General features: G+C 39.7%; 1 protein-coding gene across 2 annotated transcripts in view; it reads right to left on the minus strand.

Moving 5' to 3' along the window:
* Positions 1-2,839: 2,839 nt before the first annotated feature.
* ATAT1 (alpha tubulin acetyltransferase 1) overlaps positions 2,840-17,444 on the minus strand; it is a 36,749-nt gene continuing 22,144 nt past the window's right edge. Inside the window, exons 10-12 of one of the 2 annotated variants that reach the window (XM_060759365.2) lie at positions 8,150-8,247; positions 4,094-4,148; positions 2,840-3,409 (exon numbers count right to left, since the gene is read on the minus strand). In XM_060759365.2, the coding sequence (XP_060615348.2) occupies positions 3,055-3,409; positions 4,094-4,148; positions 8,150-8,247 (508 nt within the window). In that variant the 3' untranslated portion in view covers positions 2,840-3,054. Of the gene's footprint in view, positions 3,410-4,093; positions 4,149-8,149; positions 8,248-10,014; positions 16,657-17,444 lie in introns of those variants that run through there. The other variant, XM_060759367.2, reaches the window with a different exon arrangement.

A 17,444-nucleotide genomic window follows, 5' to 3' on the forward strand; every position in this document is an offset into this window, starting at 1 on the left:
TAATATTATAATATACTGGTAGTGTATTTTTTATATATTGTGGCATAATAATATAGTACAATATAATAATATAATATGACAATTATATATTACATATATTATGAGTAATATTGCAGGATAATGTGTTATTATTTTTTATATAGATGTGGATTTGTTTTTGGGATTTGGGGGTGGTTATTTTTTTCCTTTTTTTCAGCTTCTCCTGGCATTAAATGTTTGCTGAAAACTGTTGTAAACAGCCCTGAGTCCCCTCGGGGAGATAGGGCAGGATATAAAGTTTATTATTATTATTTTACTGACACAAAAGCACAGTATGTCACAGGAAACACGATCTATATGCTGGATTTCGTATCACAAAATCACAAGTCGAACAATTCCCAAGGACTGTGTGATGTGTGATTATTATTATTATTATTATTATTATTATTATTATTTGAAACACAGCAAACAAGGTCACTCTGACATTTGATCCAATGCAATAGCCAGCAGACACTTCCCAAGTATCTAGGACTGTGTGATGTATCGGCAAATAATGCGAGCAGATCCCAGTAGGGTGACCTTTATGCAGCTGACAGATGGTAATTTTGTCAGCGCCGATTGTGTTTAAGTGCAGGCCAAGGTCTTTAGGCACTGCACCCAGTGTGCTGATCACCACTTGGACCATCTTTACTGGCTTGTGCCAGAGTCTTTGCAGTTCAATCTTTAAATCCTCATATCGTGTCAGCTTTTCCAGTTGATTCTCTTCAATTCTGCTGTCACCTGGGATTGTAACATTGATGATCCATACTTTGTTTTTTTCCACGATCATGAGATCAGGAATATTGTGCTCAAAAACTATCAGTCTGAATTCAGAAGTCCCAGAGTATTATTATTATTATTATTATTGATCAGGCATGGGCAAACTTGGGCCCTCCAGGTCTTTTGGACTTCAACTCCCACAATTCCTAACAGCCAGTAGGCTGCTAGGAAGTGTGGGAGTTGAAGTCCAAAACACCTGGAGGGCCCAAGTTTGCCCATGCCTGCTACAGATGCACAATTTTTGAGTTCTTGCAATCTTAGGCCCCTTCTACACTGCCATATAATCCAGATTTTCAAAGCAGATAATCCACATCGGTTTTCAATTGGATTATATGAATCTACATTGAATGAATGAATTAAGCTTTTTTTCAAACCTGCCCCATTTCCCAAAGGGATTCAGAGCAGCTTACAACAAAACTATAATAATAATAATACACATAACATAACAAGTCAAACAATTTAAATCACCAGAAATAAAACGAGTCATAAAATAAGATGGAATATAACTCAGGAACGCCACACTGCCATATAATCCATTCAAAGCAGATAATCTGGATTTTATATGACAGCGTAGAATAAACCTTAGTCTAAAATAATCCACAATATCTATACCTTGGTGTTTTCTGCATGAGATACTCCAAAACCTTTTTTCTGCTGGTGTTTAAAGCCTGTATCTAATGGCACATTCATGGTCTTGTACAATGTACAAAGTGCTCCAAAATGAATTTTAAAAGTCTTCTAAAATATGTATGAGTAAGTGGTACAGTATGACTTTAAATGACTGGAAGAAAGACCCGACACAATCCATTTTAAGCCTCCTACTCAAATGTTTGCATCCTATCCTTCAGGATCAGCAAGCTGTTTTGACACCAAGGAACAGTTCAACCAAGATCTTTTAAATTAGCAATTGTTATGGAACCGTTGAATTAAAGATGGGAGCAGGTGGCCCTCCAGATGTTGTTTGAATGCAGTCCCATTACCCAATCAATACATCTCTCCAGCAACATCTGAAGGGTCAGAAATCAATATTGCAGGCAGCCCTCCACATTTGAAGGATTGTCATTAAATTTTATTAAAATGTTCTCTGTAGGAATCTCTAGGTCTTCCAATGTGATTGTGTGCTCAATGTTTAGCAGAAGTTGATCATACATTCATGTTGTAGGACCTAGAGATTCTTAAAGGTATTATCATAGGTAAAAAAATAGCATTTGTAATTTGTGGATTATCAATTTTGCAGGAGCCCTATGCCTCTGACCCCAGAAAATGTGGAGGGCTGACTGTAATCTGAAAAGTGAGACACTTAGTGTAATGACAGGAAGGCTAACTTTTATTGAGTCGTGTTAATGTTTACCATCTGTCTTATTGAGTCACCTGCAATAATTGTATCAGACACATGTTTTATTTTTTTTTATTGAAAAACTGTTTTATAGATTGTTTTACATATGCATATTGTTTTGTATAATATAAGCCACTTTGAGTCCCATTTAGGGGGAAAAGCGGGATATAAATAAATATTTTATTATTATTATTTTAGTAAATTTGACACATGTCTCCTCCCATTACCATTGCTTATGTCTGACCTGGTGTGGCTTACATATCATCTGAGCATGCCTTTCCAATCTGCGGAAAGCTGTGACAAGTAGCTGCAGTCCATCTGTTTGAATGTCTCATTGTTTAAACAGGTCTCCTGATTAAATAGGCTGTGACTTCTTTGGCTAAAAGTCCATTTATAAATATTGTTTCAAAGTGCATTGAGTACCAACTGGACTGGGTCCATGTGTATTTGGGAGCGGGGGGAGGATTGAAGGATGATCCATGCAGTGGTATTTTGTGGTATTTTTGAAACCACTCCACCCTTTGTCATACATTGCCCCTCTTCTAGCTTCAGATAATAACATCTAAGGGAAGGATAGAGGTATATACGGGATTGGAAATGAGATTTAAAATCTTTTTTCTTTCTCTGTGTCGCTTACACACACTATCTTCCTAACTCTGGCCAGTTCAAGCCTTGAGGAACTTTGCCTTTCAGGTATAACAAATGTTATATTTGTTATTGGGCTTATGCCAGGCAGGAAACATAAAAGATAAAAAAAAACATGTTGGCACTTTGGTTTAAGTGCAGGAAAGGGAAAAGATGTTTGATCTAAGACAATGACTGTTGGCAAGATTGTAAGACTATGCAAATTTAGCACTCTTGTTCATGTTGGCAAGACTTGTTGACTTAATAATATAGCTGCGATTTCTGGAGCGTTCCTCTCACCAAGGTCTAGTGTTGCTAAACAAATACTTGTGCTGGATCCATTTCGCTTCATAGGGCCCCCCTGCGACGGTGCAGAGGGGCTTCATCTGCCATGAGTTTCTGACAGGATTGTACCATCTCATGTTCTGCTGCAGGAGCAACCTGTCCTCACGCGTGTTGATTCTGCGGGAGAGAGGGCTGTCTTTGGCAACTAACATATTGCAGTTCTTAGTCTTTTCCAAAAGAGCTGGAGAAGCAGGAGTTTGGGGGTCCACCTTTGGATGGAGAAGTTCCTCAGGAGGGTGAGCTGCATCCCCCATTTGCTTGGGGAGAGCTGGTCCTGGTGGGTAGGGAGCAGTGCTGTCCAACCTACTGGAGAAAAAGAAGACACAATTCAAACAAATCACTGAAATCAGTGGGTCTTATCATTCATCTATACATGCTTTCTAGGCACTACTTTGAAAAATACTTCAAATGTTTCACATATAGAATATGACACACACACAAATAACAAATAAAATAAATCAATAAAAGTGAATATGTATGTGTGTATGCAGCTGGGCACAGACAGGCTCCCACTTCCACAAATAGCTTTAACCCACAGTGCTAAGGAGCCACAAAAAGCCCTCCCTTCAATGACATTTCGGGCTATAGTGAGTGCCATGAACATGTAGCCCAACTCCTGCCAATGTCCTCCCTGAACACCATACTGCCCACCACCCAAGGAATTCTTTCATTTGGAGACAATTTAATTCTAGATTTTATGTGTTTTCTCCACCACAGACATCCCAGTGTTTCTTACTCTCTCCATTGATGTTCATGCTCCTGCCAACTGCCTCTCCATTAACCCTTTCCTACTCTTTTCAAGTCTGTCTGCACAACAAACAGAACAGAACAAATCTCCAATTTAACATACTGGAGGAGTTTTGTAGGATTGACTCCACATGATGGAAGTTGTAGTTCACCCTGCATCAAGTTAGAACACTGTGATCCCCACGGACAATGGACTTGGACCACATTTGCCACACAGAATCCCCATGACCAAAGATATCATACCAGCTCTCTGATTCATGAGGCATTTTAGGTTCTTCTGGGATGTCTTTCAAATCACCTAGAGAAACAAGATATAAACATGTAATCATTTCACCTGTACAAAACCTACATATTTTCATAACTTTCCATATCTTGAAAGGCAGGATATTATGTTTAAATTGGAAATGGGGAAAAACAACATTTTGATGGTTTAATTTCTCCATTTCTTTTTGTGTGCTTCTTGACCATTTTCCTGCATTCTTTGTTCAGTTTAATTCTTTTCATTTGAAATGTAACATTTATTGTTTGCCAGAATCACATAAAATGAACTTTAAATTTAAATTTAAAACTTACTAATGGGCACCCATTGCTGGGGAAAACTAATAAGCAAGTAACAAGCCAAGTTTAGCTCCCACTGATTTGAGTCCAATTAATCTGTCTTGCATGGTAGCTTTTGCTTTGTTCAAGCTCAGTGTTTGGTCTTGATGGGGACACAGTATTACAAGAATCAACCTTTGGCAAGGGAAGTCCCCAAGACTAGTGTTTTCTAAATAAGAAACTAAGAATGCTGCCTGACAACATAACCTGTACAAATAACCTTTGAGACAAAGAAACCCGTTTGTAGATAAGCTTTCATAGACTCATTTTATCTCAACAGCTCGCTTTGTAAACAGTGGGTGCTAGAAACAATATCATACAGAAGCTGACTGGCACAACCTGGGGATCACAACCAGATACAGTGAAGACATCTGCCCTTGCGCTGTGCTACTCTGCTGCTGAGTATACATGCCCAGTGTGGAACACATCTCACCACACTAAAACAGTGGATGTGGCTCTTAATGAGACATGCTGCATTATCATGGGGTGTCTGCACCTTACACCATTGGAGAAATTACACTGTTTAGCCAGTATTGCACCACCTGACATCCACTGGGAAGTAGCAACCAATAGTGAAAGGACCAAGGCAGTGACATCTCCAGCGCATCCCTGTTTGAATATCAGCCAGCATATCCTGATGCAATAAATAAATCTCAACAGATGCATGGATTGAAGTCCCTATGGATGAGAGGAAGGGAGTGTGAACAGTAAAAGAAATACAAAAGCTATGGGTGACAAATCCAGGTTTAGTAAAAGTCATAAAAAAGTAATCAGAAGACAGATGCGGGACAGGATTTACATAGAATCAAGATGAGTAGATAAACATATGAACAGCAGATGAGTTTTTGAAATGGCATATTGGTATGGGCTCATAACCATAAAATATATTTACAGTAATAAAGTGGACATGAGAACCTACTTGTAGCTGGTATGTCGGCTAATGTTGTAAGATATGTAGTGTGCCAGGAAGCTACTGTCGCTGTTCAACCCATTGTCAAGATATAGCCTAATTCATGCATTTCTCTTTCTAAACGCCTTTTGAAGTTTTTTTTAATTAAAGGACTGCCATTCTGAGTTTTTGACAAGGAATATCCAAGAATGTCGGAGTGTTTATCAGGCACAGGTAGACTTTTGTTGTTGAAGAGTGCCTTTAAGTCGTTTCTAACATATGATAGCCCAAAGGTGAACTTAGCACAAGGTTTTCTCAGCAAGATTTGTTCAGCGGGGATTGGTCCTTACCTTCCTTTGTGACCAAAAGTGAGTGACTTCCCCACGTTCACTTAATTGGCTTCCATGGCCAAGTGAGGAGTTAAACCATGATTTTAAGACTTATAGCTCAATGCTCTCATAGTCTCTTTCTCTGTTCATTACATTTATTTTCTGGTTCTAATCCCCCATAGCCATACACCATTCCAAGAACTTCCTCAGGCATTCATGTATTTATCTACTTCTCTTGCCTTTATATATGAGGGTTATCCAGAAATAAGGTTACAAGTGTTGTTTTTTTTAAATACAAAGAATGAATATATTTTAATAAAACTTACATGGATTATAGCATAGGTGTTACATTATTTTTCCACATATCATCATTCAGTTCAATACATTTTGCCATCTGTGGGATGCCTGTGTCATAGAAGTTTCCCTCCGCCTTTTTCTGCCAGTTTGTCACTTCAATTTTCATGTCATCATTGTCGGAAAAGTGTTTTCCACCCAGGTGTTTCTTCAATTTAGTGAACAGATTATAGTCACTGTGTGCGAGATTTGGGCTGTGATAGGAGTGGCTTAAAACATCCCAACCAAATGAAGTCAACAACTCTTGTGTTGCATGAGCGGTGTGTGCACATTGTCATGAAGGAGACAGACTTCCGCTATCAGCATCCCATGACGTTTGTTTTGGATTGCTCTGCGAAGTTTCTTCATGGCCTCACAATATATTCCGTACCTATTTTGTCACATGCTGTCTTGACATTATATCCTCTCCATAAACTGAAACGATTTCATGATTAATCGCAGTGGCGTTCATGCCCTTAGTATTTAAGTAGCGTATTACAGCGCAAACTTCTCACTTGGAGAGAAACGGAATGAGGATGCTCATCTCTAACGCCGTTCAATGAGCTACTGACGACTGGCACTGCTCGTTCACTTCGACTGTCTTCCTGCTACACGGCAGTGATACCAACTTTCCCCGTGAAAATTCCCCTTGAGAGCTACATGCCTTGTAACCTTACTTTCCAAATAACCCTCTTAGATCTATTTTTCCAACTACTCTTTCAGACAGCCATTGAAACTGAATGTGTCATCCCATCACCATACTCCCAAGTTTTGCATTTCTATTTCTATTCATAGGCAAACATAGGAGTTGTAGTTCTTCAAAATATTTAGCCTTCTTTGCCAAAGCGTGCTGTGCCTCACTAAACAACAAATCAAAGGATTCCATAGCACTGAGCCAGAGTAGTTAAGGTGGTGTCAACCTGCATTAAGTCCACAGTGTAGATGCACCTTTCATCTCAAAGGTGCTACAAGATCCCTTTGTAAACTAACAGTGATGTCTTTGAATCTTATAAACAGGACAGACTTGTTTGTTCACCTTAAGTATTGTTTACTCAGTGATGAAGGTCCCAAGTTCAATCCCTGGCACCTACAGTTAACATGTCCAGGTAAAGGCTGGAAAGACAACTCCCCTAAGAAAGAATGAGTAAAGAATCCCTGCCAATCGAAGCACACAATTTGAAGCTAGATTAAATAATACACTGATTCCGAATGCAAAAAGTTCAGTTAATTTGAATATGTAAATTAAACAAATAATGTATGTGAAAATATACTAAAGAAATGCTAAATACCATGTGCTACTGGTAATGATTCTAAACTTATGGCCTTCTAGATATTTTTAATCTCAACTTCCTGGATTATCCGCTGGCAAGGCCAATAGTTGGGAGTCCTAGGAACACTTGGAGAGCATAAGATTAACAAATAATTGTTCAGAATGGGGCAGAATATAGATACCAGACATCTCTGTGGAATTTGTGGTTTGTAGAACATCAGTGGGAGTTCCCTTAAAAAACTAAAAACATTATCTTCCTAAATTGTGGTGGAGTCTTCTTCTCTGGGGGCTATTAAACTGACACTGGATGGCCATCTGTTGGGAATGCTTTGTATTCTTGCATGGCAGAATTGGATTGGATGGATTTGATGGTCCTAGTGGTCTCTTCCAATGCTATGATTCTAGGTTGCTGAAAAAAATAATAATTAGGAAAGAAAACTAAGAGTAGACTTCTCTGTACAGGATATTTAAAGTTGATTCTAATGGCAACCCTAGGCAAAATGTTTGTTCATGTGTGCCCTGTATCTTGATTCTTAGCATATATTCCTGAGTCTGCTCTAGGGACTAAGACTACAAGATGTATTTCACAGAATTATAAAGCAGGAATCCAACCCTATTCTGCCATATAGAAAATACACAATCAATTTAGTAAGATTTATGACTCCAGATACCATGGTTTGAATTTTCACTCAACCATGGAAAACCCCTGGGTGACCTTGTGTAAGTCATTTTTTTTCTGCTTCAGAGGAAGACAATGAGAAACCCTTTTTGAGGTTTGCTCTTTGGATTAAAAAGAAAATTAAAACAGTGGATGGAGGAATCGTGGGTGCAGAATCCATGGTACAGTCTTTTTGCCTCAGAACCCCAAAGACTGTACTCACTTCCCCTTCTCTCAGGATCTTCTGAAGCTGCAGCGGAGTTCTCAAAGCGGCTGTAGGAACACTTCTGAGCCAAAAGGACATCCTTTGAAGGGCTGTTCCTAAAAAAGATGGGAAGGGGAAGACAAGCAGGAGGATGGAAATGATGAGGCAGCAGGAAGCAATGGGTAGGATTGAAGCCCCAAGTAAGTATGCCGTGGGACAAGGATGGGCTTTGGGGAAAAGACGGATGGAATGAGATCAAGGTGGTTGCCTCAGCTCAAAGGGATATTTATTTATTTATTTATTTATTTATTTATTTATTTATTTATTTACAGCACATTTATGCAACCCACCAAACCAAGTTCGATTTGATTTTAACTGCCATGGCTCATCGGTATGGAATAATGGGAATTGTAGTTTGGTGAGAAAACAGCACTCATTGGCAGATAAGCCTAAAAACCTTGCAAACCTACAGCTCCCAGGATTCCATATCATTGAGCCATAACAGTTAAAGTGGTATCAAACCGAATTAATTCTGTAGTGTAGGTCTAAACCTGGACTTTCCAGGTCTACTGTTGAATTTAAATCAGTGGTTCCCAACCTGTGGTCCATGGACCACCAGTGGTCTGCAAGAATGGCTTCACTAGTACACCATTGCCTCAAAACCACACAGCAACAACAGCGACTGGTCTTGCAAAACCTTATACCACTGAGGCATCGGGGATGTCAGGAGGGGAGAAGCTGACTACTCACGTTACTGCTACCACAACAGCTCTAGATTATTAAATATGTTTTTCTGTGGGTGAGCAGATGATGACTACTGGATGGCATATGTTCTGTATCAGAAACTAGAGCTGATTTAGTCTATCCGATGCAATTTTCTGACTCAGCACCCCAAATAACCACACTGAATCTAAAGTTGACCAAAAACTGATTCGTAACCCTTTTGGTACTAATGTTGGAGAGTGGTCCCTGGTCAAAGTGTCCCTGGTCAAAAAAAGTTGGGAACCACTCATTTAAATACATAGATATGAACCTAAGAGTGTGGCTAGCCTTCTGAGATTGTGTCTTTTTGGACAGAAGGGCCCTTTTACAGTGTCTCATACAATGTTTTCGTATAATGTTTACAATATTTTCCAACAGTTGCATAGTTCTTTTTTCATATTTTTTTAGCATTCAATCTTCTAAACGTATTGCTGGCTCTCAAAATTCCTCTATTTTACTGTTTTGATAATTGAGTGACTTGTGTTGCTTTGGTTGTGATTTGACTGTTTTTATGTTTGTGAACTGTCCAGCATGGCAATTGCCTGTCAGCTGGCATATAAATAGAAATATTGATTTATATATTTTTACAAATGACAGCACAACCAGGACAAGAAAAAAACTGTTTTTTTATCTAGAACGTTCAATCCACAGCGTTATTATTGAGCACATGAGGCTGGGATAGGGCACCAATATTTTCTGACTCTATTGGACTGATAAGAAGGGACATAATATAGATATATTCATTTAGACTACCACAGCAGCGTTGAAGGTTTTCATGGCCGGAATCACTAGGTTGCTGTGAGTTTTTGGGTATGTATGGCAATGTTCCATACTGAAAAACTCACAGCAAGCTACCACAGTAGCCTTTTTTTCTACCAATGATTCTTGGATAGTTTTGCAGTTAGGCCGTTACCCCAAAAGTCCCACATCAAATGACTGTATTTCAAAAGAAGAAAGGAAAACTGTAAGACCTTCTTGACCTGATGTTTAAAAGGAAGACTATGCTTTTGCCCTATTGTTTACTGGGACATGCATGCGTATTTTATATTAAATAAAGAAGATTTCATTTAGAAAGAGAGGCTATCAGTTGTGTAACTGCCAGAAAAGACAAGACCACTCAATGAAATTTTAAAAAATCCAAACTTTATTGAAATGTAAACAAAAGTTAACGTTTGTCCATGCCATACATCAACAACTGAAGTCAGTTCAGGCTCTGGGTGCTTTAATAAGAAAGGGTGGTATAGAAAGGGGTTAAGAAGGGCAGACCTCACAGAGGGATGCTGTAGAGTTGCAAGAACAAAGATACTGGAGCACTGGAAGGTGTCGATCTTAAAAGTCTAATATATGCTATCAAATGGTGATGTTTCCTTCAGCAAACCTCACAAGCTCAAGAAAGCTGTTCTTAAGCTACTCAACAGTTATATTTTGTGCACCAAGAACTCCTGCGACTTTTGGTTTCACTTTTACATCAGAAACCTCAGTGCTGTAACTGTGGCTGTAACACAAAAACTGTTTCTACAGTTGAAACCCAGACAAAGAAAGAGGAGTAGAATGCTTCCAGCAAACCCAATGAAAAGCCAACCTGTTTGCCCTCAGCATCAGAAGATCAGGGGCATGCTCCAGGAACTTAGGAGGAACTATTGTTAATAAGTTGTCATTTACAGGTCTAAGTTTTACATCAGAGATATGGACCTTTAGATATTTTGAGATTCAATTCCAAGAGGATCCAGATAGCACCACCAATATCTGGAAAGTCAGGAGAGAATGCTTCTGGAACATGGCCATACAGCCTGGAAAACTCACAACAACCCAACAAGAACATGATCTGCAATGACAACTAAACAATTAAGACTGCTGCATGCATACCTTCTGACTTCCAGGTGGAGAGGACAAACAGGAGCTGAAAAATCCACCACCCTCTGAATGTGGTTGTGAACTTTCTGGGGACAGCTAGGCAGTTGCTGTTCAACAAAAGGGTTATGTGGACAGAACTAGCAAGACAGTTCCTAGGAAGCCAAGCGGTTACCGTTAAAGATGTGCCCATGTTGCCTGAGGGCACAACCACGTGATGACATGCCGTGTTCATGGGTCATAGAGGAATCACGTACTACATAGTCACACAAAACATTTGGCATTTGCAAGCAGAAGCAGATCCTATAATGGCACATGAAATGGATAATACCTCATTCATGGCTGCTTTCAGTGCCTCTGTTCCTCAGATGCCTTTTAATATATTGATGCCAGTTATAGCTGGGAACAAAATAAATAAGGTGAATCCATGACTTATAGACACTGGTGCATGTTCCAGTTGTGCCACCCAAGCAGATAACATGGGCTTTGAATTAGCAGCCTAAGACCCTGAACTTTCATCAAGTAATGAGGAATTCTTTTGGCCTTTAACGAGAAGATAGCAGAGAAAGGGCATAATAATTTACAGGTATACCTCAGCTAACAAAGCCGCTGGCAAAGAAGTTCCCTTTTAATGCCTCTCTACATCTCCACATCTTCCTTGTCTTCTTCTTCATCTGACTAGTGGAATTTTTTTAACAGTGTCTGTATTATGATGGTGAAAAAGTGATGTAGCAATACAGATGTGGGTGTCAGATTGCATCAGTATGCCTTTAGAAACCAATGCAGGAAATCTTCACATGAGAGAAAGTGGAATTTTACTGTAGCCAGTCGATGGCACATATAGAGTCTTCTCAGCACTTGAACTATAGCCTGTTTGTGGAGGTCGGAGGCTGTTTAAGTGAACATCTCTGCCACATACACACATTTTCAAGTTTATTATGTGTATAGATAATAGATAATAGATATGAGAGAGATGTGGATAGCATAGGGAAGGGTGAACTGCTGTGATGTTTGTTTTGCTGTCTGTACCTTTTGTTGTTCAGAAGATTTCACCTTGTTGTGGAAACAAGAATTGGTGATAAAGCTTCAGTGGAGGCCCCTTTTCCTCATGATAACTCTTTCAGGAGTGAATTTCCCTTCCTAGGGGTAAATCTCCCTCACTTCCTGTTGTCTCACCCCTGTTCTTATTTGAGTCATTTGAAAGTTGGATGTTTGTAACTTGGGGAGTGCCTAGATTTGTTAACCAAGACATACCTGTATTTTTGTTTAGCCATAGGCAATCACAATAACCGTTTTAAGTCAAATATGCATAAGCTTAGCACTTATTCACAACCTTTGAGGATGCTTGCCATAGATTCAGGTGAAACGTCAGGAGAGAATGCTTCTAGAACATGGCCATATAGCCTGAAAAACCTACAACAACCTACTTAGCACTTATTCTTCAGGCTTCAGATTCAATTATTGTTTGCTCAGGTTTCAAGCCAGACTTTCTTGGTTTCAAAAACCAGAATCTGTATAGTGCTCCTGAATAAGAGTTATTACAAAATTTTCATCCTGACCTTTCTCCAGAAATAGCTAAAAGAAAATAAGATCACTACTCCTCCACTCTTTTTCCTCACAACAACCCTGTGAGGTAGGTCAACTGAGAGAGTCATTTAAGCAAAATCATTCCAAGAGCGTTATTGGCTAAGTGGAGATCTGAACTGAGGTCCCATTCCTACAGCCCATCTACTTCACCACATTGGCTTCCTGGTCTTGATTTGAATACAATTACCAATGAGTAAATATCTAAACGAAGAAAGCTAAGCAACTTCATGTATTCATCGCTAGGGAAGTCGCTGGTTTTCCTGGCACAGAGTCTGGCTATCTTGGCACACAATTCATCTTCCTCCTTCCCAGTTCTCACTTTACATACATTTACTTCTCTATTAGGCTTGTCCTCATGCATACCCAACTCCTTTTTCCTTCTTGCAACCAATTCCAGCTTCAAGGCACACAAGTCTCCCATCTTCTGGATTCCTCCTCTCTCATCCTCTGGACAATCAATTGCTCTATTGTCCCGGGGAAAAAGTTCCTGCTTTTCAAGTGCAGGTAACCATTTCATCAGAGCTTGGAAACGTTACTTGCTCTTTCTAGAAAAGCTTTTTTGGATAATAGCAGCCACGCAGACCAAGGCAATGACGGGAGACGTAGCCCAAAGAAGTAATTTGTCCAAGTTCTGCCATTTACACAGCCTTATAAAGGCTTCCCCTGTTCTGCAAGAATAGAGGCAACTGCTGTGTATTTTTGAAATCATCAGAATCACGTCTATCGAAAGAATAACGCAAAACACACAAAACATCCTTTATAGGCTACAAGTGCCCCACTCCAAAACAAAACATCACCTCAAAAACACTACAGACCACACAACTGACATCCCATGCAGCAGAGAAAGACAGGGGAATGGAGCAGGGCTGGATTGGCAGAGAAGAGGGCCATGCTTGAATGCCCTTGAAGGGTTTCTATTGAAACACTTAATAACAGTGGGCTTTATTAGTCTCCCCTGGATGCTTGGCCTGAGCTCCATAGCTACCAGCAAGATATTTTTAAAAATATGGACAGTGAGCAAATCAAACTGCTATTAGTATTCTCTGTGGCTACTGGGAAAAAACAAACCCACACCACTGCAAAATGGAAACCTAAGCCACAGAGAACTGGATGTTTACTTTGACTCACTCCATTCCCATTTCTTCGTAAAGCTGTGAATGTATGGTACAAGAAGCCCTAAAATACAGTAGATGGAGCAACTGCTGAGCTTATTTCTGTGTTGGGATGATGTTTCTCCTTTTGCTCTGTATTTGTAGGCAGGGCCATAGCCATGTGTGTGTGTGTGTGTGTTAAAGTTTAACCCTGCCCTGAAATCTGTCCAATTAAAAAAGAAACCTGGTTTACTCATAACTTGGTTAACCAGTTAAAATTCTTGAGTAAACCAGGTAAAGGCCTACTTTGAGAAGGCAAAGCACATCATCTGTGCAACAACATACATGTTGCATGCAGAAAACCTTGAGCACATTCTATGGCATCTCTAATGACAAGGCTGTCAAGCTCCCCATTTCTGTCCAAGGCTCTGGAGGGATTTGGCCAAAGTCAACAGCAATATTATAGAATCATAGAATCAAAGAGTTGGAAGAGACCTCATGGGCCATCCAGTCCAACCCCCTGCCAACAAGCAGGAATATTGCATTCAAATCACCCCTGACAGATGGCCATCCAGCCTCTGTTTAAAAGCTTTCAAAGAAGGAGCCTCCACCACACTCCGGGGCAGAGAGTTCCACTGCTGAACGGCTCTCACAGTCAGGAAGTTCTTCCTCATGTTCAGATGGAACTATTCAATCATCTGACCCGGTATGGAGCACCCCTACTCCTTCCACTACATTTATATTACCTTTTTGGGACTGGAATTATGGATTTTGTTGTGGCCAATTGATAAGTTGAGGATCATTCTGCAAAGGGAGGAAAGTGCGATTGCTGTCTTGGGGCCAGATGCTCTATCTGCCACCACCATCTTTTTCCAATGCGGACATTCAAAAGATCTTTTGTCACTCTCTTTAGAGAAGGGAATAGTTCTTTTCAAATATTTAAGTTAAGGTACAGTATGAACTTTTATTTAAAAAAAACCAGAACAATCCACTTATCTGAGTACAGTGGGTAAAGGCAAGAGTTTAATCAACCCTAGGGGAAACCTGAAAGAAACACCAACACCTTCTACAGTCATGACACTACTTTAAGCGTAAGTACTAAAAAGAGGCACCATAACTTCAATTTTCCTTGCCAGCACTCAGAAAGGTAAAAAGCAGCACCATGGCAAAGAGGAGAGAAGATCAATGTGTTGTCGAAGACTTTCATGGTCGGAATCACTGGGTAGCTGTGAGTTTTCTGAGCTGTACAGCCATGTCCCAGAAGCTTCCTCTCCTGACAACCACCATGCCAGACTACACAGAGAAGCCATTGAAATACACAAGCATGTGGACGATTTCAACAGAAAGGAGGAAATCATGAAAATGAACAAAATCTGGCTACCAGTATTAAAAAAAACTCTAAAATCAGGACAGTAAGTAAAAAAAACAACACTCTGAAAACAGAGCAATTCCAGAAAGGAAACCATCAGGGCCAGCTAGCACCTCCTAACAAAGGATTCCCCCAGTCAGGAATCAGCCAGGTCTTGAATATGCAAGGCTTTTCAATGCTAATCAAGGTGATTAATTGCAACATTCACACTTGCCTTCAACAGACAATCGTTCTTTCTCCGACCCTAAATCTTTTACAGATATATAAACCTCCCTTTCCTAGTTTACAGTATACCTGACAACTTCTGAGTATTCCTGCCAGAGATGTGGGCAAAACATCAGGAGAGATTGCTTCTGAACATGGCCATACAGCCCAGAAAACTCACAGCAACCCAGAAGAGAAAACTGGTGCTTCTTTTAGGTTATAAAGTTGAACTAAACTTTTGCCTTTCACCATTTACTCAAAAAAGGGGATGGTTCTTTTTTTTATATATATATAAGAGTCAACGTCCTATACTTACTTACTCACGGATCAGTTGATCCAGGTTTTTGGGATTGATTTGTTTGATCCCCTCGTAGCTTCCCATCCTTTGTCAAGCTTTTCAAATATGTCCACAAAGGTGGGTAGCCTACCCACATATCCATGTTACTCATTCTCTAGCTTGCCCCATATTTCTAAGTCAGTGAATCATCACAAACAGCCTGAAAGAGAACAAACCAACTGTGTTTCATTCCATAAAAGTTTTGCCTGGCTTCCTGAAGACAATAATTTTGGATGGAGTCATCGACAAAACGTACCAAACAAAATAAGGACTTGTGGCACTTTAAAGGCTAAATAAATATATGTAGGGCCACAAATATCCACAGATGAGAATATTTTTGATCAGAAAAATGATGAAAAATGGAAAGGACTTCTGCTGACTAAACAAACATTGACATCATGAGCTTTTATGACATCCTCCCAGGCAGCTGCTCTGACTTGAGGAACCGCTAAAATGGCAAATTCACTACAAAATCTACTTACCAGATAAACAGCACAAACCATATGCACCAAAGGCATCAACACCTCTTCCCTATTACCTCCAATTCATGAAATAAAAGCAACCATCTACCTCCAATCTAAGAAAAAATAATAGATGGCCAAAGGGCAAAATTATGCCTCCTTCAAAGAGCTGCAGAACCATCACTTAAATAACTTGATCTTTTTTTAAACAGTACTGCAAAATTTGCCATCTGAGGCAGATTGCTTAACCTTGCTGAAAACTAGACTCTGCTCTTACCAGACTTTTAAAAAGAGATGTCTTCTAGAATTGTGGTAATTTATAGGAGTCCTCTGTCCATTTTCTTCTTTGGATCCATTTCTAACAGTCACAACAAAGCACTGACAAGAGCTCAAGGCAGGTCTGTTTGGCAAAAGGCTGCAGTTCTGAGTATGTGTAATACATTGTAGGACATTTTGTCTCAAACGCCTACATTTTCCACCTATAAACTCTGTTTGCTTTGGAACTGAAGCACAACATAATAAATACTCCGAAAGACCTTTTTAAGCCAAGCCAAAGGATGTGCTCTTGTAAAATGCAGCTAAGTTCCTTTTCTTAAGGGCTTTTGGGGATTATGGCATAAAAAAGTAAAGACAGACCCCACCCCACCCCCAAAGAACTCTCACAGTCCCACACCATATAAATAAGTCCACATCCTTAGATATCCTACCCATAAAATATTATAAAAAAGAAGGGGATGAGGAAATTGGATGTAAAACCAAATCTCACTTCTAGAAAGAACTCAAGACACAATTGGAGGCCCAAGAGTTGGAGAGACACAGCAAAGACCGGCGATCAATGACTGTTTTCAGTACGATTCAGAGAGCTGGTGGTGAAAAGTGGGGGAAAGAGAAGAACAGAAAGGGAGGGTAGATAGTAAAAAGGAAAAAAGAAAGAGACAGGTTAGATTCCAGATGGACTGAGGGGAAATCACCATCAAATTTCTAAAGATAATAGTCAGTCCTCCATATTTTCAGGTTTGACTTGTGCAGATTTGATTGTTTACGGATTTGATTTAAATGTTCTCTCAAGGAATTGCTAGGTCTGACCTATGGTCAATTTCCACTGGAAATGGACCAGAGAGTTGTACAAAAGGATCTAGAAATTCCTAGAGAGGTAGTCTCTTAGATTAAAAAACAGTAATTTTTATTTGCAGTTCTTCACTTTTATGGGAGCCCTGTGCCACTAACTCCAGTGAAATGTGGAGGGTGGACTCTAATACATATTGTCTATTCTCAATTGATCTGTATAAGAAAGATACTCTGAGTTCACAATACTTTTGATATCAATAGTCACAAATAGATCCCATTTTTGAGTGACAGAAAATAGAAAGAGGCATCTCAAAGCCAAATGACTGAGGACTAGAACCAACATTGCTAAGGAAGAAACCAGAGATGTTGGTGCATAGTTAAGGAAATGCTACGTTGGAGTGAATAATTATTTAGTAGATTTTGGAATGGCACTTTCATGGCTCTCCTATGATTTCTATGAATTGTGACATAGCGGATTCAGAAAGACAGTTTTTATGTTTCTAAATAGCGAAACCATCTAAGGAAAGTGGGCTCATGTATGACTCTGCCCAACCGGTTTGGTGACACATTCATGCAGCAGAAA

The sequence above is a fragment of the Anolis sagrei genome, chromosome 2 (assembly GCF_037176765.1).
Source record: "Anolis sagrei isolate rAnoSag1 chromosome 2, rAnoSag1.mat, whole genome shotgun sequence".
NCBI lineage: Eukaryota > Metazoa > Chordata > Lepidosauria > Squamata > Dactyloidae > Anolis > Anolis sagrei.